The sequence below is a fragment of the Acomys russatus genome, chromosome 27 (genome assembly GCF_903995435.1).
Source record: "Acomys russatus chromosome 27, mAcoRus1.1, whole genome shotgun sequence".
NCBI lineage: Eukaryota > Metazoa > Chordata > Mammalia > Rodentia > Muridae > Acomys > Acomys russatus.
The window spans coordinates 49548178-49567074 of record NC_067163.1 but is presented as its reverse complement, the minus strand read 5'-3'; the positions used below and the strand labels follow the sequence as shown (position 1 = coordinate 49567074).

At 34.6% G+C, this 18897-nt stretch overlaps 1 protein-coding gene across 1 annotated transcript in view; it reads right to left on the bottom strand.

The window, feature by feature from the left end:
* Spock3 (SPARC (osteonectin), cwcv and kazal like domains proteoglycan 3) overlaps nucleotides 1-18897 on the bottom strand; it is a 404228-nt gene that overhangs the window by 93192 nt on the left and 292139 nt on the right. The window contains exon 6 of the mRNA XM_051169561.1: nucleotides 16729-16843. Coding sequence (XP_051025518.1) covers nucleotides 16729-16843 — 115 coding nt within the window. The remainder of the gene's footprint in view (nucleotides 1-16728; nucleotides 16844-18897) is intronic.

Genomic DNA, 18897 nt, shown 5'->3' with positions numbered 1-18897 from the left:
ATTAAGGTCCTCAACATACAACCAGACACACTAAATCTGTTAGAAGAAAAGGTGGGGAAGAGCATTGAGCGCATTGGCACAGGAGACAATTTCCTGAACAGAACACCAATAGCTCATGCTCGGAGATCAACAATAAGTAAAGGGGATCTCACGAAAATAAAAAGCTTCTGTAACGCAAAGGACACTGCCAAAAGAACAAAATGACAGCCTACAGACTAGGAAAAGATATTTACCCACCTTACATCTGACAGTGGTCTAATATCCAAAATATAAAAATAACTCAAGAAATTACACACCACCTGGCTTGGCTAATAATCCAATTAAAATTGGGGTACAGAGCTAAACAGAAACTTCTCAACAAAGGAATATCAAGTGGCTGAGAAATACTTAAAGTCCTTAGTCCAAGTCCTTAGTCATCAGAGAAATGCATATCAAAACGACTCGACTCTGAGATTCCATCTTAAACCCATCAGAATGACTAAGATTAAAAAAAAACAAAAAACAAAAAAACCAAAAAACTCAAGTAACAGCACATGCTGGTGAGAATACGGAGAAAGAGGAACACTTCTCCAATGCTGATGGGAGTACAAACTCGTAAAAATGCTTTGGAAATCAATCTGGCACTTACTCCAAAAATTGGGAATAGTGCTACCTAAAGACCCAGCTATACCACTCCTGGGCATATACCTGAAAGATGCTCTACCATACAACAAGGGCCTTTGTTCAACTATGTTCATAGCATCTTTATTCATAATAGTCAGTCTGGAAACTACTTAGATGTCCTTCAGCCTAAAAATGGATAAAGAACTGTGGTACATTTACATAATGGAATACTATTCAGCTATTCCAAACAAGAAGATCTGGAAAGTTGAAGTTAATTGTATGGAACTAAAAATGATCATCTTGAGTGAGGTAACTCAGGCCCAGAAAGATAGGTATGGGTACATACTGACTTTTAACTGGATACTAGCCCAACATAGATGTCCTCTGAGAGAATCCACCCAGCAGGGGATCAGAATAGATACTGGGACTCAAAACAGGACTCTTACTTAAGAGCTGCAAGTTGTATGGAAAAGATGGGGAAGGACTTGGAGAGGTCAGGGGCTCCACAGGGAGACCATCAAGGTCGGGGGATTTGGACACAGGGGAGCCTGCATAAACTGAAGCAACTAACCAAAGACAGTGCAAGCAGAGAACATAGACCTTGTCTTCACATGTAGCCTATAAAGATCTAATTCTCCATGTGGGAAGAGGGTAGGGTGGAATGCTTTGGACCCTCTGACACATACTGTAGTGCCCATGATTTCATCAATGTCCTTTGGCACAATGGCCTTTGGGCTCACAGAGGAAAGGGATACAGGCTACCCTGATGAGACCTGATGGACTGTGGCCAGAAAGTAGGGGAAGAAGGGACCACTGAGAGAGGTCTGAAGAAGGGGAATGGGTGAAAGGGAAAGGGAGGGTGAAAATGGAAAGATAAGAGCAAGGGGCATAACAATTAGGATGTGAATAGATTATAATAAACAACAAATCAATTTAAAAAAGAATCTAACAAGTGGTACCCTTTTCTGTTTTCCTGGTCTCATGTTCCTGGTTATTCTATGTAGTACTGGGACATTAATCCTTTTGCTCCTAGCTGTCAACTATAGGGTACTGCTTGGTCAACTGCTTTTTTAGCTATATAAAACAGAGTAAATTATCTTAAACGATCAATGCTAAAGAAACAGTATAATCCCCTGCTACTAAGTGATTCCATGATTGGACTCATGTCATAGAACCAGTGGGGAATATAATAGCCCCCAGGCCTAGTAGGCCCCGAGACCTCAGTAAAATTGACAACATGGTGGAAACACCATTTAGGCTTTAGTAATTAGCATACAGGCTGCTACACATGCCAAAAGGAGAACAAAGACCTAGGCCATCAAAGTTCCTAGTTCTGGAAAAGTCTCTAAATAGACTAACGTTGCTTCTGTTGTTCAGCTTCTGGATAAGTCTTCTTGCTAACTGAGGTGTGTCAATCTGGAATATAGTTTTTGTGCTTACAGCTTATCCAAAGAGAGACTCAACTGCACCCAAACTTCAAACACCCAGTGTACTTGCCAGGCAACTAGCAAAGACATTGTACTGTATTAAACCCAATTAGTATTTCTAGTGGAGGATTTTCTAAAAAAAAAAAAAATCTTGGCAAAAATAGGGTCATGAATGGAAAGTATTTTAGAGATCCTTGTCAAGAAAACAGTGACAACAATTTCTCAAGAAAGGTAGAAAGTCCATCATGCTTCTGTGTAAACACCTGTTAGAAGGTGTGGTGTCCACTACTGTACCAATGGGGATGAGCTGATATGAATGGACATGCATAGCACACAGCAGTTTCCTTCAGTGTTGTGGGTTTGCGGTACTGCATGTTACTGGGGGAAGCTGACGTTAGTTAATCAACTACACTGACCACTGATTGCCACTCTAAAAGAGCAAATAAATAATGTTTGTGCAGAAAAAAAGAGCATTTTTATAATATAGAATTTTGACACCATAGCTTCTCCTCACTGCTTTTCAAGTTCATCTCTTTGATGCCAGATTGTATACTTCATGAGTTAACAGGGGCTGCACTGAAAAATCAAAGACAACAGATCTCCATATCATTGTCCTTGGAACGCTATTTTTGTGTGGAATTCATGCTAGCAGGTAAATAATCTGTTTCCAAATTGGGGGGGGGCTCTCTTTAGAGAACTCAGAGGCTTTGACCAGTGACCCATACAGAATCTTTAGACCTTTACTCTCTTAGAACTTTCATGTGTCTGTGCAAAAACTGGAATTTCTCTTCAGCCGGTATCAAGTCACAGGTGTGTTCTCGACTCCCAGTTTTCCAAGCAGTGACCAGAGACAGCAGCTCTCATGTTCAGACATTTCTGGCAACTGATATGTCACAAAGAAAATCTGTACCTTTCAAGTTGAAAATAACTGTAACTCAAGTACACTTTTTATTCACAGGGGAAGAAATATAGAAGTTGCCTGATAGACAGGCTATTCACAGTCCTTCAGGGTGTTATTTCATGTTGTTAAGCTTTCGGCTTTTGCCAAAGCAGAGTGGCATGTACCATCTAAGTGATTATAAAGCAGAGGAAAGACCCAGGCACTTCTGTAGCACAGACAGGGAATCTGTGTGTGAAGACCTTTGATGCATTTCTTTCATTATACTTACAGTTCACTCCAGAACCAATTAAATGTCAACTAGGAACTGAAAGAGTCATGTTTGCACGTTGTACTTGGAAGTTAGGGACATCCCTTCTGCTCCTCTCAGATTTCTGAATACTTACTGCTAAGTTTTATAAGGTCCTTCACTGGTGTGGGCCTCACACTTCTATTTTGATAAGTGATCATGGATCTACGGGAAATGCTTTTTTTTCAGCTCCTCATCCTGACTTCTGATTTGATGTCTAAATTAGTCTGTACATTTATATGCTACTGGTTTTGTTTTGGTATTTTAAAATATGTTTTACCTCATGCATGTTTTGCCTGAGAATTATTAGATAAAATAAAAAATAAGACATAATGTTAAAATTGTATTCAAACTTTGCCAAGTATATAACAGGTTTTAATATACTTTAGTATATTATAAATATTATAATATAATAGAAATGAAAGTACTTATACTTTATGTAATTAATACAGTAAATCATATGTATATATAAACATAATAATTTGCTTTAATTGAAAAGAGTGAATGTATTTAAAGTTGCAAAAAATAAAACACCATATAATTGAAAAATATAAAGAAACTAAATAAAAGATATGGCCTTATTTATTGTTAGTTACTTTGCATTGTAGATATATATATATTCACAGAGTATGTTATTGTTAGTTTCTTTGCATTATATATATATACATATATATTCACAGAATATATATTTACATGTGTGTGTGTATATATATGTGCATTTTCCATTTTATTTTTCATATCTTGTCTTCTACTCAGTAAATCAGCAAATACACAGATATAGACACACAGACACATACACACATAGACACACACATAGACACACACACAGACACACACACACACACACACACACAACACGGGAATCTCAGTTGTCATATAGATGAAAGAAAATATTGACATTATTGTCAATGAAAATTTACATTGTTACAGCATCTATTCTGTGAGAACAATTATTTGACATCCAGACAAAAATAGTATAAAAAATGTGTAGTTTAATTTTTAGTATTTAATTGCAAAAAAACAGCTATTATTTGATTAAAAATACATATAATAGATGACAGTGACTATTTTTCATGCTTTAATTTTTAAAAATTGTTTCCTTTATTTTAATTTATAATATAATTGCATCCTTTTGACTTTCCCTTTGTCATTCCAAACTCTGCCTTATGCCCCTCCTTTCTCTCTTTTCCAATTTATGTCTGTTTTTTTTCAGTACTTGTTGCTACATATGTTCTTTCTAGTCATTTACTTCTTGTTTTCAACAACTTATTGTGTCAGTTACTTGTTTCACTGCCCCAACAAAACACATATTAATAGCAATATAAGGAAACAGGGCTGGGTTTTGTTTCATAGTTGAAGTGTAGAATCCATCATGTAAAAAAATGTCATGAATACAGGAGCTAGAAGCAACATGTCACTTTGTGTTAAAAATACCACAAATTTATCCTTGTTAACCTTACATCAAACCACATTACTTTTAAACTACAACCCTTCAATCCCTTATCTCATAAAGTAATTGCTAGGTCATAATGCAGAAAATATTGAGTCTAAGATAAAAAGCAATCTCCACAATACTTAAAATTTTCATACTGTAAATTTTAATCTCATATCAGACTCTATGACATTTATATTAGTTTTTTAAAAATTACTGAATCAGAATCAAATTATAATTTGGGAAACAGTCAACTTAGAATTTTTCATTATAAAAAAATTTCATGAAAGAAAAATTTTAATATAGAGAGAAGTATATTAAAGAACTATAGAGTTTCCTATAATAATAGGAAATTTAATAACATTTCAAATCTTCCAATCATCACCAATGAAGGAATAATAGATTTCTCAGTGTTTTCATAAGTAAGCATCATACATAGGTTATAAAAAGTAGAGTCAAATAGCGAAAACTTGTTGCCAGTAGTAAAATGATATTTTAAAGAATATACTCTCATTGAATCTAACATTTTAGGGATTATGTTACTTTATTTAAAATGTTTTCTTTGATAAGTTCTCCAAAGCCAATTCCCTTTTCCCTGTACTGGAGGTTTTTTTAATGTATAGTCATATTATGAATGGAAACCATGCAACTTTTGAATGAAAAAGAGTGGGGAAAAGAGAGAGAATACCTTTAAAAACCAAACAACACAAAAAACAAAAGCAACAAAAAAATCTTCACAATGGTCGAAAATATTAATTATAAAATTCAAATAATAGGCATTTTATCAGCTTTCAACTGCAAGTCATATGAAGTAGTAGAAGGAAAGCTTGAATGGTCGGACTGCATCCTAGTACAGATAGGAATCACTTCTCTCCACTATGCACACAGCGTTTACTTACCCTCCTGTTCGTCAATCTGTAGCTTTTGTTCACACCAAATACAATATGTAACACCATGCCACTGTTCTTGTGTGCAAGTGACATTTATGTTGATAACTTAAAGTGATGCTCTAAACCCACAATATTGAATTATTTTTAGTCATTATGTAGGCACTGAGTAATCTCCGAGAGAGAAAGAGAGAGAGAAAGGGTGAATACAGTGGAATGGACACTCCAAGAAAGAATGCATTTGTATTTTTTTTAACACAGTATACTGCTATGTTTTTCCCATTTGATTATTAACTATGTTTTTACTTCTTATATTTGATTTATTAATTGCACTTTCTCATACTTGTGAATGTACAAGACACACAAAATATACATACAGTTCTTAAAGTTACTTTTACAAAAAAGGATTTGCTTTTCAGTTTCTCTCTTAACCCAATTATCAAGCAAATAATTGAGACTCTTTTATATTTGTTTAATAATAAGCTACACTACAAATAATTGGACAGTTAGTTTTCTATTCTTAACCCTATAAGCTAATCTGGTTTCTTCCTAGTGTACATTCCTAGAGATACTTGCACTTTGTAGGTCTCCCTGTTCCTGCTCTCATGATGGCTCCTGGATCTCTCCTGTGGCTCAATCCCCCACCTCCTCCTCTAACTCCTCTTCCCCTGGCTGGCAGGCAGAAGTCTAGCCTTATTATCTCCTCTGCTCAGAGATGGCCTGGAACCTGCTTTATTGGCTTATCAGGGGCCAATTAAGGAGCAGTGATTATATAATATTGAGACAAGAGACTCTCAGAGCAATGATTACAACCAGATTGGGAGGGGTGTACAGAAATCAGCATTTGAACTGCATAATAACAGTATTCTTTCATAATATTCAATATCATTTATTGTTTCAATCACTAAGGGGACAGGGCTTGATATGTAGACATGAAGAAAGCGCGATGGTTATGAATCTGGAAAAGAGAGGTAAACATTGGCCCAGAGTCTCCTCATTGTCACTTATGAAAAAGAGTTTTAAGAACCATAGAAAAAAAGAGATTGGTAGCCTCCTGCTACCTCATACAGAGTGTAGGCACACACCCATAGTCATATGCATTCACACCATTATACACACACAGTAGACAAAGTTGAATGATTGCCTTGATTATTTTATAAGCTTTTATGCTATCGTATGTTGATTCCCATTGTATCTTTTCTATGATAGAATACATTCTGGATGTAAAAGGTAATAATGGATTGCTTTCTCTTGTGCAACTACTTGGAAAACTTTATTATTTCTTACCTAAGAAAGAAAGCCAATTGATTTCCAAGCGATGAATGTGGTAAGCAATGTGTTATGTAGGAATGAATGTGTTCCATATAGTTCAGTTATTGAAAGCTGAATGATATAATCAAACGCCTGCATAAGAAATGGTCTTGAAGGTAAATGTCACACCTCAGAAAGACATTAGATCAGGTAGTTTAACTGAAAGCAGCCAGGCAAACAGTCCTTTTCTTTTCTCTTCTCTTTTCTTTTCCTTCCTTTCTTTTTTCTCTTCTCTTCTTTTCTTTTCTTTCCTGAGAGCCCTCTACTGGAAACACTAAGGCCATTTTAAGTGAGAGAGACTTCAGTTAAAGCAAATACTATTTTATTGAATTTTTCCTTAAAATTCTAGGTCAGCACTTCTTCAATTGACAAAAGAATACATTTCGGTACATGCTTTTTCAGCATATAAAGATTGCCCTTTCATTTCACATGTAATAAAGTGTGTGTGTGTGTGTGTGTGTGTGGTGTGTGTGTGTGTGTGTGTGTGTGTGTGTGTGTGTGTGTGTGTGTGTGTGTGTGTGTTGAAGAGAGGGGTTCCTTTCCTGGAGAATATTGTAGTCTTACCAGAAAAACTGGCTCCTGAACTCAACACCCTCACTGAATGCTCCTGTTTCTGACTGAATATTTTCGTGGCAGTGAGAACTCTTCCTGCAATAAGAACTCCAGAGAAGCCTGTGCAAAGAATGCATTGGCCAACAGTTGTACTGTGGCACTGAATGCACTTTCCCTGGGAATCTCATGCGGCTCTCCCTTTTGTTTCCCATGCAATAATAGCTTGTTTCACACCTGTGAGACTGCTGGCTCCGGTTTTATAATTCCGAAATAGTATTCTGTCTCATTCATATCTGTAGATAGTTATATCTTATTCCTTAGCTAACTTGAATGATGGCATGTTTTCAATAGATAGTTGGCTTAGTCAGATTATGCTTATTCCTTGCTTCTGTTCCTTTGAAGCAAATTCAACTCCCAAACTATGTATAAATTCAAGAGTTCATATAGCAAGTAGGTTGGAATTGGATAAGTTTACCTCATAGACAGAAATAGAAGCCGAAAAATGTGCATGGTGATTAAATTTACAAAAGAGCAGGAGTGAGACACTACCTACCTCATGCGTTCAATATATCTTAGTGTCTTGAGATACTTGAAAATAACCAAATTAGAAGTTTTAGAAAGGGAGAATATGCAATTATTACAAAATAAGATGTCAAAAATCCTACCAACTCAATCTGATGTACAAACTAGGTAGATTAAAAAATAAAACCTTAAAAATTTCAGGGTCAGAGACTCACATATGTATGATATGGTGTCAAAAGAAAATAATCACACTAGTTATAAAGTAATGTATAATATGTTAGATTTATCACTTTACAGGATAAGAACTTCAAATTTTACACCTATGAAAATCCTTGCATAAATTGTTCTATATGGTCAAATAATATTATGCCATTTATATTTATATGATGTAATTAAATTATGGTTAAATTAAATAATACATAATGATCCAGTCTTTTAGTTTCTTGAGTGTTCATTTACAGAGTCTATATAGTTCTGCTAAGGATACTGTTGCCCAAATCATCTTGAAGATTTGATAATATTGTTCCAGCTCATAAAGCTGGGAAATGTGAGTAGTGAACCAGAATGAGTCTCCTTTTAAAAGAAACGCATTTACTTATACTTTTAAGGTGTGTTGCTGTGTGTGTGTGTGTGTGTGTGTGTGTGTGTGTGTGTGTGTAAACAGCATGTGAATGTGTTCCTGTGGAGGCCAGAAAAGAGTATTAGATGTCCTGGAGATGGAGTCACCAGTGCTTGTGAGATAATGAAGATGGTTGTGGGATCAGGCACATCATCTGAAAGAGTAGCTATTGTTCTTACTATGTGAACATTTCTCCATCCCTTAGATTATATTTCTCTTAAAAGCACTCTACATCCATCTTAACCCTACCATATGGCTTTTTATATTTACCCAAAATATTTTTAGTACTACTTAAAGTTAGTACTCCTGATCTGTAGAAGTTTTTATAATTAGAGTGATGTTTTTTGCATATTTCTATAACCAGGTTTCAGACTCAAAATTTTATTTAATACCAGATAAGGAGCATTATTCAATTCACAAGAAGTACTTAGATTGTGTTCTATTAGTATACCAAGTTTTGAAGTGAAATTTTATTTTTATATTATACAATTAGATTTCTAAAGTGCAAAATTGTACATACTAGTAAAATTCTGCTTATGACCATGGGTAAAGAAATAATAGAGTTGAGTGAGCACAGAATGAAAACAGAATTTATGGTCCTTTTTCTCTTTTAATTGACCTTTTTTGGCAATTCGTCAAACTGACACAAAGCTAGTGTATTTTAACATTTTCTAAGTTATGGGGTATTAGTTATCCTCTAGAATCCTATTGCAGGAGTTTTCAGATCCTGCTTGAAGTTTATTATTAAAGACACATAGTCTCAGGTTGGGCTAGTCATTGGTTGGACATTCCCTCTGTCTCTGCTCTATCTTTATTCTTTCACATCTTGTAGGCAAGGCAAATTGTGAGTCCAAGTTTTTGTGGGTAGGTTGGTGTTCCCCTCACTCTTCTCGGAGTCCTGTCTAGTTAGAGCATGTCCTCTTTAGTCTCCATGACCCCTGCTAGAGTCTCAGGTAGAGTCACCCCCGTATCCTCCGGAAGCCTACCCTGTTCTAGGTATTCAGTTTAATCTTAAGTGTACAGGAGCTCCACAAGAAGACCAACAGAGTCAACTAACCAGGGCCTAGAGGGCTCGTGGAGACTGAAGTAAGAAACAAAGATCATGCTTGGACTGGACCTAGGCCCCCTACACAGTTGTAGCTGGTGGGCAGTTCTGGTGTCATGTGAGTCCCCTGGTGAGGGGAGGAGGGGCGGTATTTGACATGAGCTTTGTTGTCTGCCTTTTCATCACTTCTCTCTGGTGTGACTGCCTTGCCAGGCCACAGGGGAAGAGGATGCACCCAGTCCCGATGAGACTTGATGTGCTGTGGTGGGTTGGGGGGAATCTCTTTTTTCTGAGGAGTAGATGAGGGTTGATGGGGGATGACTGAGGGAGGGCGGGACTGGGTGGGACAGAGGGAGGAGGCTATGATCAGGATGTAACATGAATAAATAAATTTATTAATGTAAATAAATAACAACACAGAGATATTTATATAGTTTAAGGGTGTTTGCTTTTTGATGGCACAATCTCTTAGCCAGCTACTAACTCAATGGGACTTCTCCAGTACTCTGTCTCTCCACATATTTCTGTCTACCTCCTTGCTCCATTCTGTCTCCCTCCCTCTGCATCTGCCTACATCTTTATCTTCTTGGACCTCCCACCAGCTCAGGATGATTAAAAAAAAAACCCACATTCCTTACTCAACTAGTTGTATGGGTTCCAGATGGCAGTTTGCCTTACACTTAAAGACCTATGAGGAAGTGACATTTACATATCCTGTATCCATCAGCTGCACTGCCAGCTTCCGATAAAAATTAAGAACATACATTTTCAAAGCCAGAAAATACAATATTTGTGGGTCACCCCAACAGAGTCCTAAAATATTAGGTAAACAAACATTTATAAGTTTCCCAGGAAAGTCACACAACAAGAAACAATGCAGGAGATCATTGCAGGTAGTAAAATATGGATGAAATTTTTAATAAATGTGTTAGCAAATTAAATGATTTTTGAAGACAATACCATTTTCAATCACTTTAAATTGTTTGTCCTCTGACACTCTAGATGAAGAATGATATAGAAATCATGAAGCGATAATGATTATAACTGTAATGTCTTGTAAAGAGCTACGAAGGAGTCCATAGTTCTTACTTCTTAAATCTCTCAAATAAATGGGAAAATGTCAGAGAAGAGGCCTAAATGTTCGGTGCAAATAGAATTGGTATTATAATCTATAATCATGGCAGAAATTGTTGATGCATTACTATATAAAAGATTTCTGACGGGCTATGGGTAAATTCCTTGATTATTGCAGAATAATTGCTTTTGCTTATAAAAGATACATTTTTAATGAGTACCTCATAAGGGCACTGGAAGAGAAATGCCATAATTATGGAAAAAGTTGTATGGTTAATAGGCAAATAAATTACTGATTAATGATTAATTTACATTCCTTTAATATTAACTAAATGTAAATGCTTGAGAGTTTCAATAATTAAAAATGAATTCTATAGACTGTAGCTATATAGTTATATATAATCACATGCTATATATATCAACAATAGCAATACAGAATTCTATATGTAAAGATAAATTAAAAGCTAAATTGTTATATTTTAAGGATAGTATAAAATTTCATATTAAACACAAATAAAGTCATAATAAATATTATAGTATTTATAATAGGGATAATAATCTTTAGTAGAAAAGACTAATTGTTAAGTAAAAATATTTTTTATTTCTCTCACTCTAAACACACATGTGTGTATATGTGTAAAAAGGTGATATAGAAGCAAAAACATTTTCACTTAACATAAAGTTTCTCTCTATATATGTATATATACATATACATATTTAGATTATATATGCTATTTATGTTCTATGTAAATGTTTTAATTATTTGTGAAATGAAGCAATAAATGACATTAGTGAAAACAGTTTTGTCTAATTAAAAGCTTCACTTCATTTCAGTTATATGTTTAAGAAGAGAAATGTGGGACTTTTTATCATGCAACTGTGATATTTTGTTTTTGCTGCTATGCTTCTGTGGTCTTTTTGCTGCAAATCTACACATTCTGGAAATAAAAGTATGAATTAAATATTATACTGAATATCATCTGCACTAAGCTTGGGTAATAAGTTAGCATTTCTTAAGGCTGACATTTAGATTACCTCAGAGGAATGCTCAAAATATTCAAGTGTAGATCAGAAAATGCATCTTAGAAAACTCAGGTTTCTCGGGAAAACAGTAATCTACTTATAATGCTATTCATCCTTTTATCTACTCATAAAGTGAGAAATATAGACAAAGTTGCTGAGACTGCCAAGCTCTATTACTATAGTTCTATTCCTTCAGTCACACAAGGCAAATGCAAATGCAAATGCAAAAAAAAAAAAAAAAAAAAAAAAAAAAAGCCAATAGCTAGGTTCTGTTAACTCCCTTTAAATCCTGAGCAAGAACTCACCAAAACCAAGTGAAATTGAATCTGACCCAAGTGTAACCAGTGTCACCTTTATCTTATGTCCTATGCTATGATGCCCTGAGATGATTTTAAGCCTATTCTGGTGCATTTTTATTAAAAAGTATCTTTTGAATAAATACACTATTATTCTTAAATAGTATTCTGTAGAATGTGTCCTATAAAAAATCGATGAAGGAAAAAATTTAGTTAGAAGAGAAATGAACTGAGTGTCTTATTAATCATTCAGAAAGCTGTAATTTTGCTATGCTACTAATGGACATAGTTCTGCGGGGTTCAACTGATGACTGCTTGGCCAAAGGTTAACAGTGGGAGTTCTTGATCTTGCCAAATCAACAGGAATTATGATGGGACAGTGGTGCTCATTTGACAAAAAGTAAGTTGCTGATAATTTATTTTGAGAAGTTAAAGCAAAGCAATCAGTGTAACACACATCTAGTGTGCAAGTAGTAATTATGAGACCATTAAAGTAAGCGATAAAGTTAAAAATCTAAAGGAAAACAGGTTTTTACACTTCTAAACTCTTTTAATTTTATTTATCTTTATGTGCGTGGTGTCCATGTAAGTGTGAGCCACACATGTGTGTATCTACGTGAGGTGAGTAGGAGATATTTGATTCCTTAAAACTGGAGTTACAGATTGTTGTGAATTATACGACGTGGGTATTGGGGGCTAAACTCTGGTCCTCAGGAAGGGAAGCAAGTGGTTTTAAGTGCTGAGCCATATACTCTTTTCTCCATTCTTTTTTTTTTTTTATATTGTACCACTGCATCATAGTTTATCAAAAGATGACTATTTATCATATTCTGTTTCTTTGTCGAGTAAACTAGGTTGTAAATATATTTTTCCCTGACTTCTGGTTTCAGTTCCAAGATATAAAGTCATTCTTAATGTGTGTTTGTACGCCATTCCTGAGGAACTTAAAAATTCACTACTAACACTTTATCTTAGATACTAACTAACTAACAAGTTACGAAGGTGGCGACTGATAGTAGATAGAGTTTCAGTGAATAAACAGAAAGGAAGAAAATGAAAACAAAGCGAAACATAAAGAAACCACCCAAACGTCTCTGCATCTGCAGGAGAGATGGTATCAGTATAAAGCTAGGTCTGTACCACAGGACCACTGCCTCGCCACGATGCCAGAGCAAAATAAGACATATGCCCTTGGCACCTTGGTTTGTTTGCTACAATGAAGGTGGACAACAGTGAAACAGTACCAGATGCACATAGTGTGAAGGCATTCTCTCTAGAGCTGAGGGTGAAGCAAGGGCACAAGTGAAAAAAGGAAACTTCTTAACCCAAAAATTCAGTAAGATTGAGGCACAATTCATGCTCCAGTTAGAATGTGAAAGGTCAACTAAATAATGTCCTTAACTGAAAAGACCAAATGAATAACAAAATAGAGGCCTTTAGTTATATAGATACAGTGTTTACCCTCTTATGAACTATTGCGATTAGATATATTCCCAGGGAGAAAAAAAATATCATCAAGTTACAAGAATATAAAGCATTCCCCTAAGATCATTCTTGAATATCTGTAAGTCTCATACAAAATAGACAATTATGTTTTGTACATATTTAAAAGTTATGGAAATGACCTATTTGTAATTCATATTCACAATAAGCCTCATATATTCCTAGTTATAACATGCCATGGTCCTTTACACTCAGTTGAAATGTCATCATTCTTTTAATAATGTGGGTACACATTTCAAATGATACACTTTGCAACTGTTTCCTTAGGTGATGCTACAGATGTTCTTAAATGAAGGGAAAACTTAAATCACTATAAAATAAGTGAAAATTAGGTTGAAGTTATGTACTGAAAGACCTGTTTATGCCCATTAGACTATAGTCAGAGTCAGGATTTTAAAACTCTTCATGATCTGTAACTCTTTATTTGAAATGTTTAAATTTAAATGTTTGGACCAACTTATGTAACCTGAATGGACTTCTAGAGAATAATGTTGAACTGTATTTTCTGGTACTTTATAAAAAATAAACTATGTTATTAGTTTTGATATAGTTCAAGCAAATTTAAAAGGTTCACTTTGCAATTAATAAACTGGAAACCTAGTGTGATATCAATTTGACCTCAGAGTAAGGATGAGAAAGATTGAAGAACTTTTTTTATAGAAAGTAGTTTCTTGCTACTTCTATAGCAGAGATGACATTATAAAGAATTTCTTGCAATGCACCATCGCCCTAAGACTTGCTTCTACTATAAATGGCAGGTGGAAGATTGGAAATGATACTGAACTGAGTTTTACATTTCCCGTGTCTCTTGGCCTTTGGCACTGCAGAGAAATGACATTCAAAATTTTCTGTACTGCTTTTCCACAGTAGCTGGCAAAATCCTGTTCTTACTTTGCCCTGACAATCTGTCAGAGCAGAATTAGTTTAAAATCCTCTTACATTTCTTTTGATACAAAATTGAGCACAAATTATTTTATCCCCTGATGGTAGGACTTTAAGAAAAGTTTTCATTTTGACATATTAATATAAATACTCTAATGAAATTTAGGTGACAGAAAACAATTATTGTTTATTTGTTGGTGGTCTACTTTATAGACGTGTAACTTTCCTAACTTAATCATAGTGGTATTCGATCACAGTTATGACATAACATGATAAAATGATACCATTTAAGACACATCTCCTCATTCAAATGTAATTCTGAAATTGGAAAATATTATTGAATAGAAATTTTGGTGAAGGGTTGTGGTAATTTAAGTGAAAACACTTATGAAGCTGACATTACAAAAGCTTTTAGTGGTCTATATGTAAAATGAAAGAAATAGATATTGAATACAGTAGGGTTTATGTAATGCCTGAAATAATTATCAGAGCTAAAACTCTATAAAAATATATTCACTTGGGAGCAGAGTGAGGAAGGCAGCGATTTAAAAAAATCAGTTGAAAGAAATCTATAAATATTCCATAGTGTAAATGTACCACAGTTTCTTTATCCAGTCTTCTACTGAGGGACACTTAGGTTGTTTCCAGATTCTTGCTATTGTGATTAAGGTTGCTAATTAGAATGCTAATCTAGTCTAATCTGACACAACAAAAGCAGTATTTAAAGCACAGGGCTACTACTAGAAGGCATGTGAGAGAGACACTTGGAGATGTTGACATTACTGGGAATATGTCTGATCAATTTTAAATTAATTAATTTTCTTTCTAACAATAACACTGAGCAGGTATTTCAACTGAGCATCCGAATCTTCACATAATTTTATTTAAAATATTTATCTCAATGATGACTTCATTGACTGATATGTAAATAAGTGACATCACTGAGTTTCAGACAATAGGCATAAGATAACCAACAGAAGATTAAAACATTGGTCAGCAGTTATACTATGTGCTGTATCTTAAATTTTGAATGTCACTTCAAAGTTTAGGGTTGGAATACTCAGTCTTCTGAGTCTGTTACGTTACTAGACAGTGATGAAACTTTCACATTAAATATCTGAAGTCTAGTGAAGGAAGTTAGTTCTTTAGAGATACACCCTTGAAAATAGTTTGGGAGTCTATCTCCCCTTTTCCTCCCCCTCTTCCTCCTCCACCTTCTCTCTCTCTCTCTCTCTCTCGCTCTCTGTTTTTTGGCTTCTATGAGGTGAATACTCTTCCTGATTTTCCCAGTTTTCTGTACTGTAATATGAAATGATATGGACTAAAACCAATGAGCCATGAGCCCAAATTAACCTTTGCTTCCTATAAATTTGTTAGCTTTAGTATTTTGTTGTAATACAGAGATCTTGCACATCATAGTCAAAATAGAATAGTAAGTATTAGAGAAATTTGATCTGAAATAATATTTTTCTATATTTTTAGCCATTATTTATAGTGCTTCAGAAAAAGTTCAACAATGAACAGATCTCTGCTATAGGCACCCATGATAATTCACAAACAATAGAAAACAACTACAAACTCAAATGTTGATTTTAGTACTCTGCAGACCTTTTCTAAAGTATAATGACAATTACAAACCACAAAACTTTGAAAATTTCAGTAATTAATTTAAGACAAGACAAAGTATACATGACACTCTGTATCAAGTTACTAAAATTTATTATGATATTTCATTGAAATTCACAACAATACATACACTTCATACTGGTTAGACATCTCATTTAAAAATGTTAATTGTGTATGTAGATCATATTTTATTTATGCACATATCCATCTGTGGATAGTTGGTTTTTCCCTCTTTTTAGATATTGAAAATAAAAGTTTTTTGTTAACAAATAGAATTATATATTTTTAATTAATAAAAGTAAATTTTTAATAATTAAGTTGCTATGCATACAATATTAAACAAAATTTAAATTAAAAACTGAAAAAACAATACTAAGGCAATTTTGTATGTAGTTAAATATTTAATTAAGGAACAATTCCTGTATCTGAAAAGTATAAGACTAAATTCACATATTTTAAACCTAATAGTTTTGAAAAAGAATCTCTTTAGAGATTTTATATTCATGAGCAAATAAAACATAAACAGTTCTTTATGTTTCACTTTGTTTTGATAATAGCCAAGGAAGGCTTCTCTATATAATTGAGGTCCAGCTGAGAAAAAGCTGCTAGAGATTATTTTTACAAGCTAGTCATAGGTATAAAGACTGAAATTTATTTCAGGCTTCATAATTACCCTTTATTACAAAATATCCAGGAAGAGTGGATTTAATATAAAATGTAAACAAATTTCTTCACTTACCTCTCTTAGCAGTTCTACCTGTGCTGGTGGTCTTATCGGATGGGCATGGACAACGCCCTTCACATCTGACAGAGATCTGTTTTCCTAAGACACATGCCTGATAGTCCAGTTTGCACTGTATAAATAAAAACAGAAACAGAATATTAACTCAAATACATGTGGATTTAATTATATCAACAGAAAGTCAAAGAACGTTTAGCAGATTATGTATACATGGAATTTCATTGTCTTTTTTACTTATATCTGTATTGCTAAGGGACATCCTACACACACTTTATAATTAACTGTTTTATAGACAAGGCAATACTACAGTTGTTCACAGATTCATTTTGTGAACAGTCACTAAGGATTATAACAGCCCAGAAATTGTCAGATCATTTCTTCCTCTTCTCTCTTCCATATATAATAACAATACTCTTCTTTTATCTAATTCATGAGTTATTGTCAGCCAGGCATTTTTTTCCCAAACCAGTTAGCAGAAAACAACTAGAACTGAAAGAACACAACTAAAATATTACTATACAATTGAGTTTTCTTTTAAGTGTAGTTTTGTTTTGACCTGCTTTGATTTTCTGTAGAAACCTTGCGCATTAAAAAATGTTAAGCTCATGTGTCTTACAATCCTACTTAGGATAGTATTTTATAGCTGCATATTTGACATGGTGGAAAAATTCGAATCTAACTCCATCTTTTCAGAGGTGATGATTATCTTCCTACACAAAGGAACTGTATATGCTAATTTTGATTTAACATGATTTCTTTAGAAGTTGCGCCCATAATTTACTCAGAGCAAATTACATTAAAATTAAATATGGTAGACGCTGTGGCTCCAATGTGAAATGCACCAGCAAATAATTGAATTCATCTGACATCAGGAAGAAATAAACTAATACAGTGCCTGTTCATATCACTCCTATCCTTGCAATATTTCATCTTTGCATATTGAGAAATTCTGTAGTGGGCATAGAGAGTACTAAACTGTCCCTAAAACAAGTGACTAAAAACTGGAACGTTTCGCAGAAGTTTGCTACTCCAAAGTGGCTCCTTAACTGGAATAAAACTTGCAAAACTAATCCAAAGTTTTAATAATTGGAACATCTATTTCATCATGAAAAATCACAGTGGATTTTAAATGCTATAAAAATGTTTAGCATCTACTCTAAGGTAGAAATAAAACCGAGAAGATGCTCCAGCACACAACAAGAAAATTTGCACAACCATGTTCATAGTAGCCTTATTCATAATAGCCAGAACATGGAAACAGCCTAAGTGTCCATCAGTAGAAGAATATATAAAGAAACTGTGGTACAGATACACTATGGAATACTACTCAGCTATTAAAAACAAGGAATTCCCAAAATTTGTGGACAAATGGATTGAACTAGAAATGATCATAATGAGTGAGTTAACCCAGAAGCAGAAAGACTCAAATGGTATATACTCACTTATATCTGCATACTAGCCCAAGGGGCATGTCCCACAAAAGCCTTCACTTACCAGGAAACTGGGACAGAGGGGAGGACATCCTATTGGGACTCTAAATGAGAGAAGCATGGGAGAATAGCAAAGTAGAAGGATCCAGAGGGTCCTAGAAACCTACAAGTAGAACAATATGATAGGCAGATTTGGGCCCAGGGGTCCCACTCAAACTAAGGCACCAGCCAAGGACAACACAGGTGGTAAACTTTAAGCCCCTACCCAGATCTGGCCAAGGGTCAGAACATTCTCCACAGTTGAGTAAAGAGTGGGATATGACTTTCTCACATACTCTGGTGCCTCACATTTGACCATGTCCCCTGGAGGGGGAGACCTGGTGGCACTCAGAGGAAGGACAGCAGGTTGCCAAGAAGAGACTTGATACCCTATGAGCATATACAGGGGGAGGAAATCCCCCTCAGGAACAGTCATAGGGGAGGGGAATAATGGGAAAATGGGGGGGAGGAGGGAAGAATGGGAGGATACAAGGAATGGAATAAACATTGAGATGTAACAAGAATAAATTAATTAAAAAAATAAAAAATTAAATTAAAAAAATTTTAAAAAAAGTTAACTACAAATGCTTTAATGAGAACCAGATTAGCTAATTTAATATTTTTTCTATAACTTCTTTCAAGTTACTTTACTGTAGTAAGCTGTCTCCACAGCCTATCAGTGGTTTTGGTTCTGTTT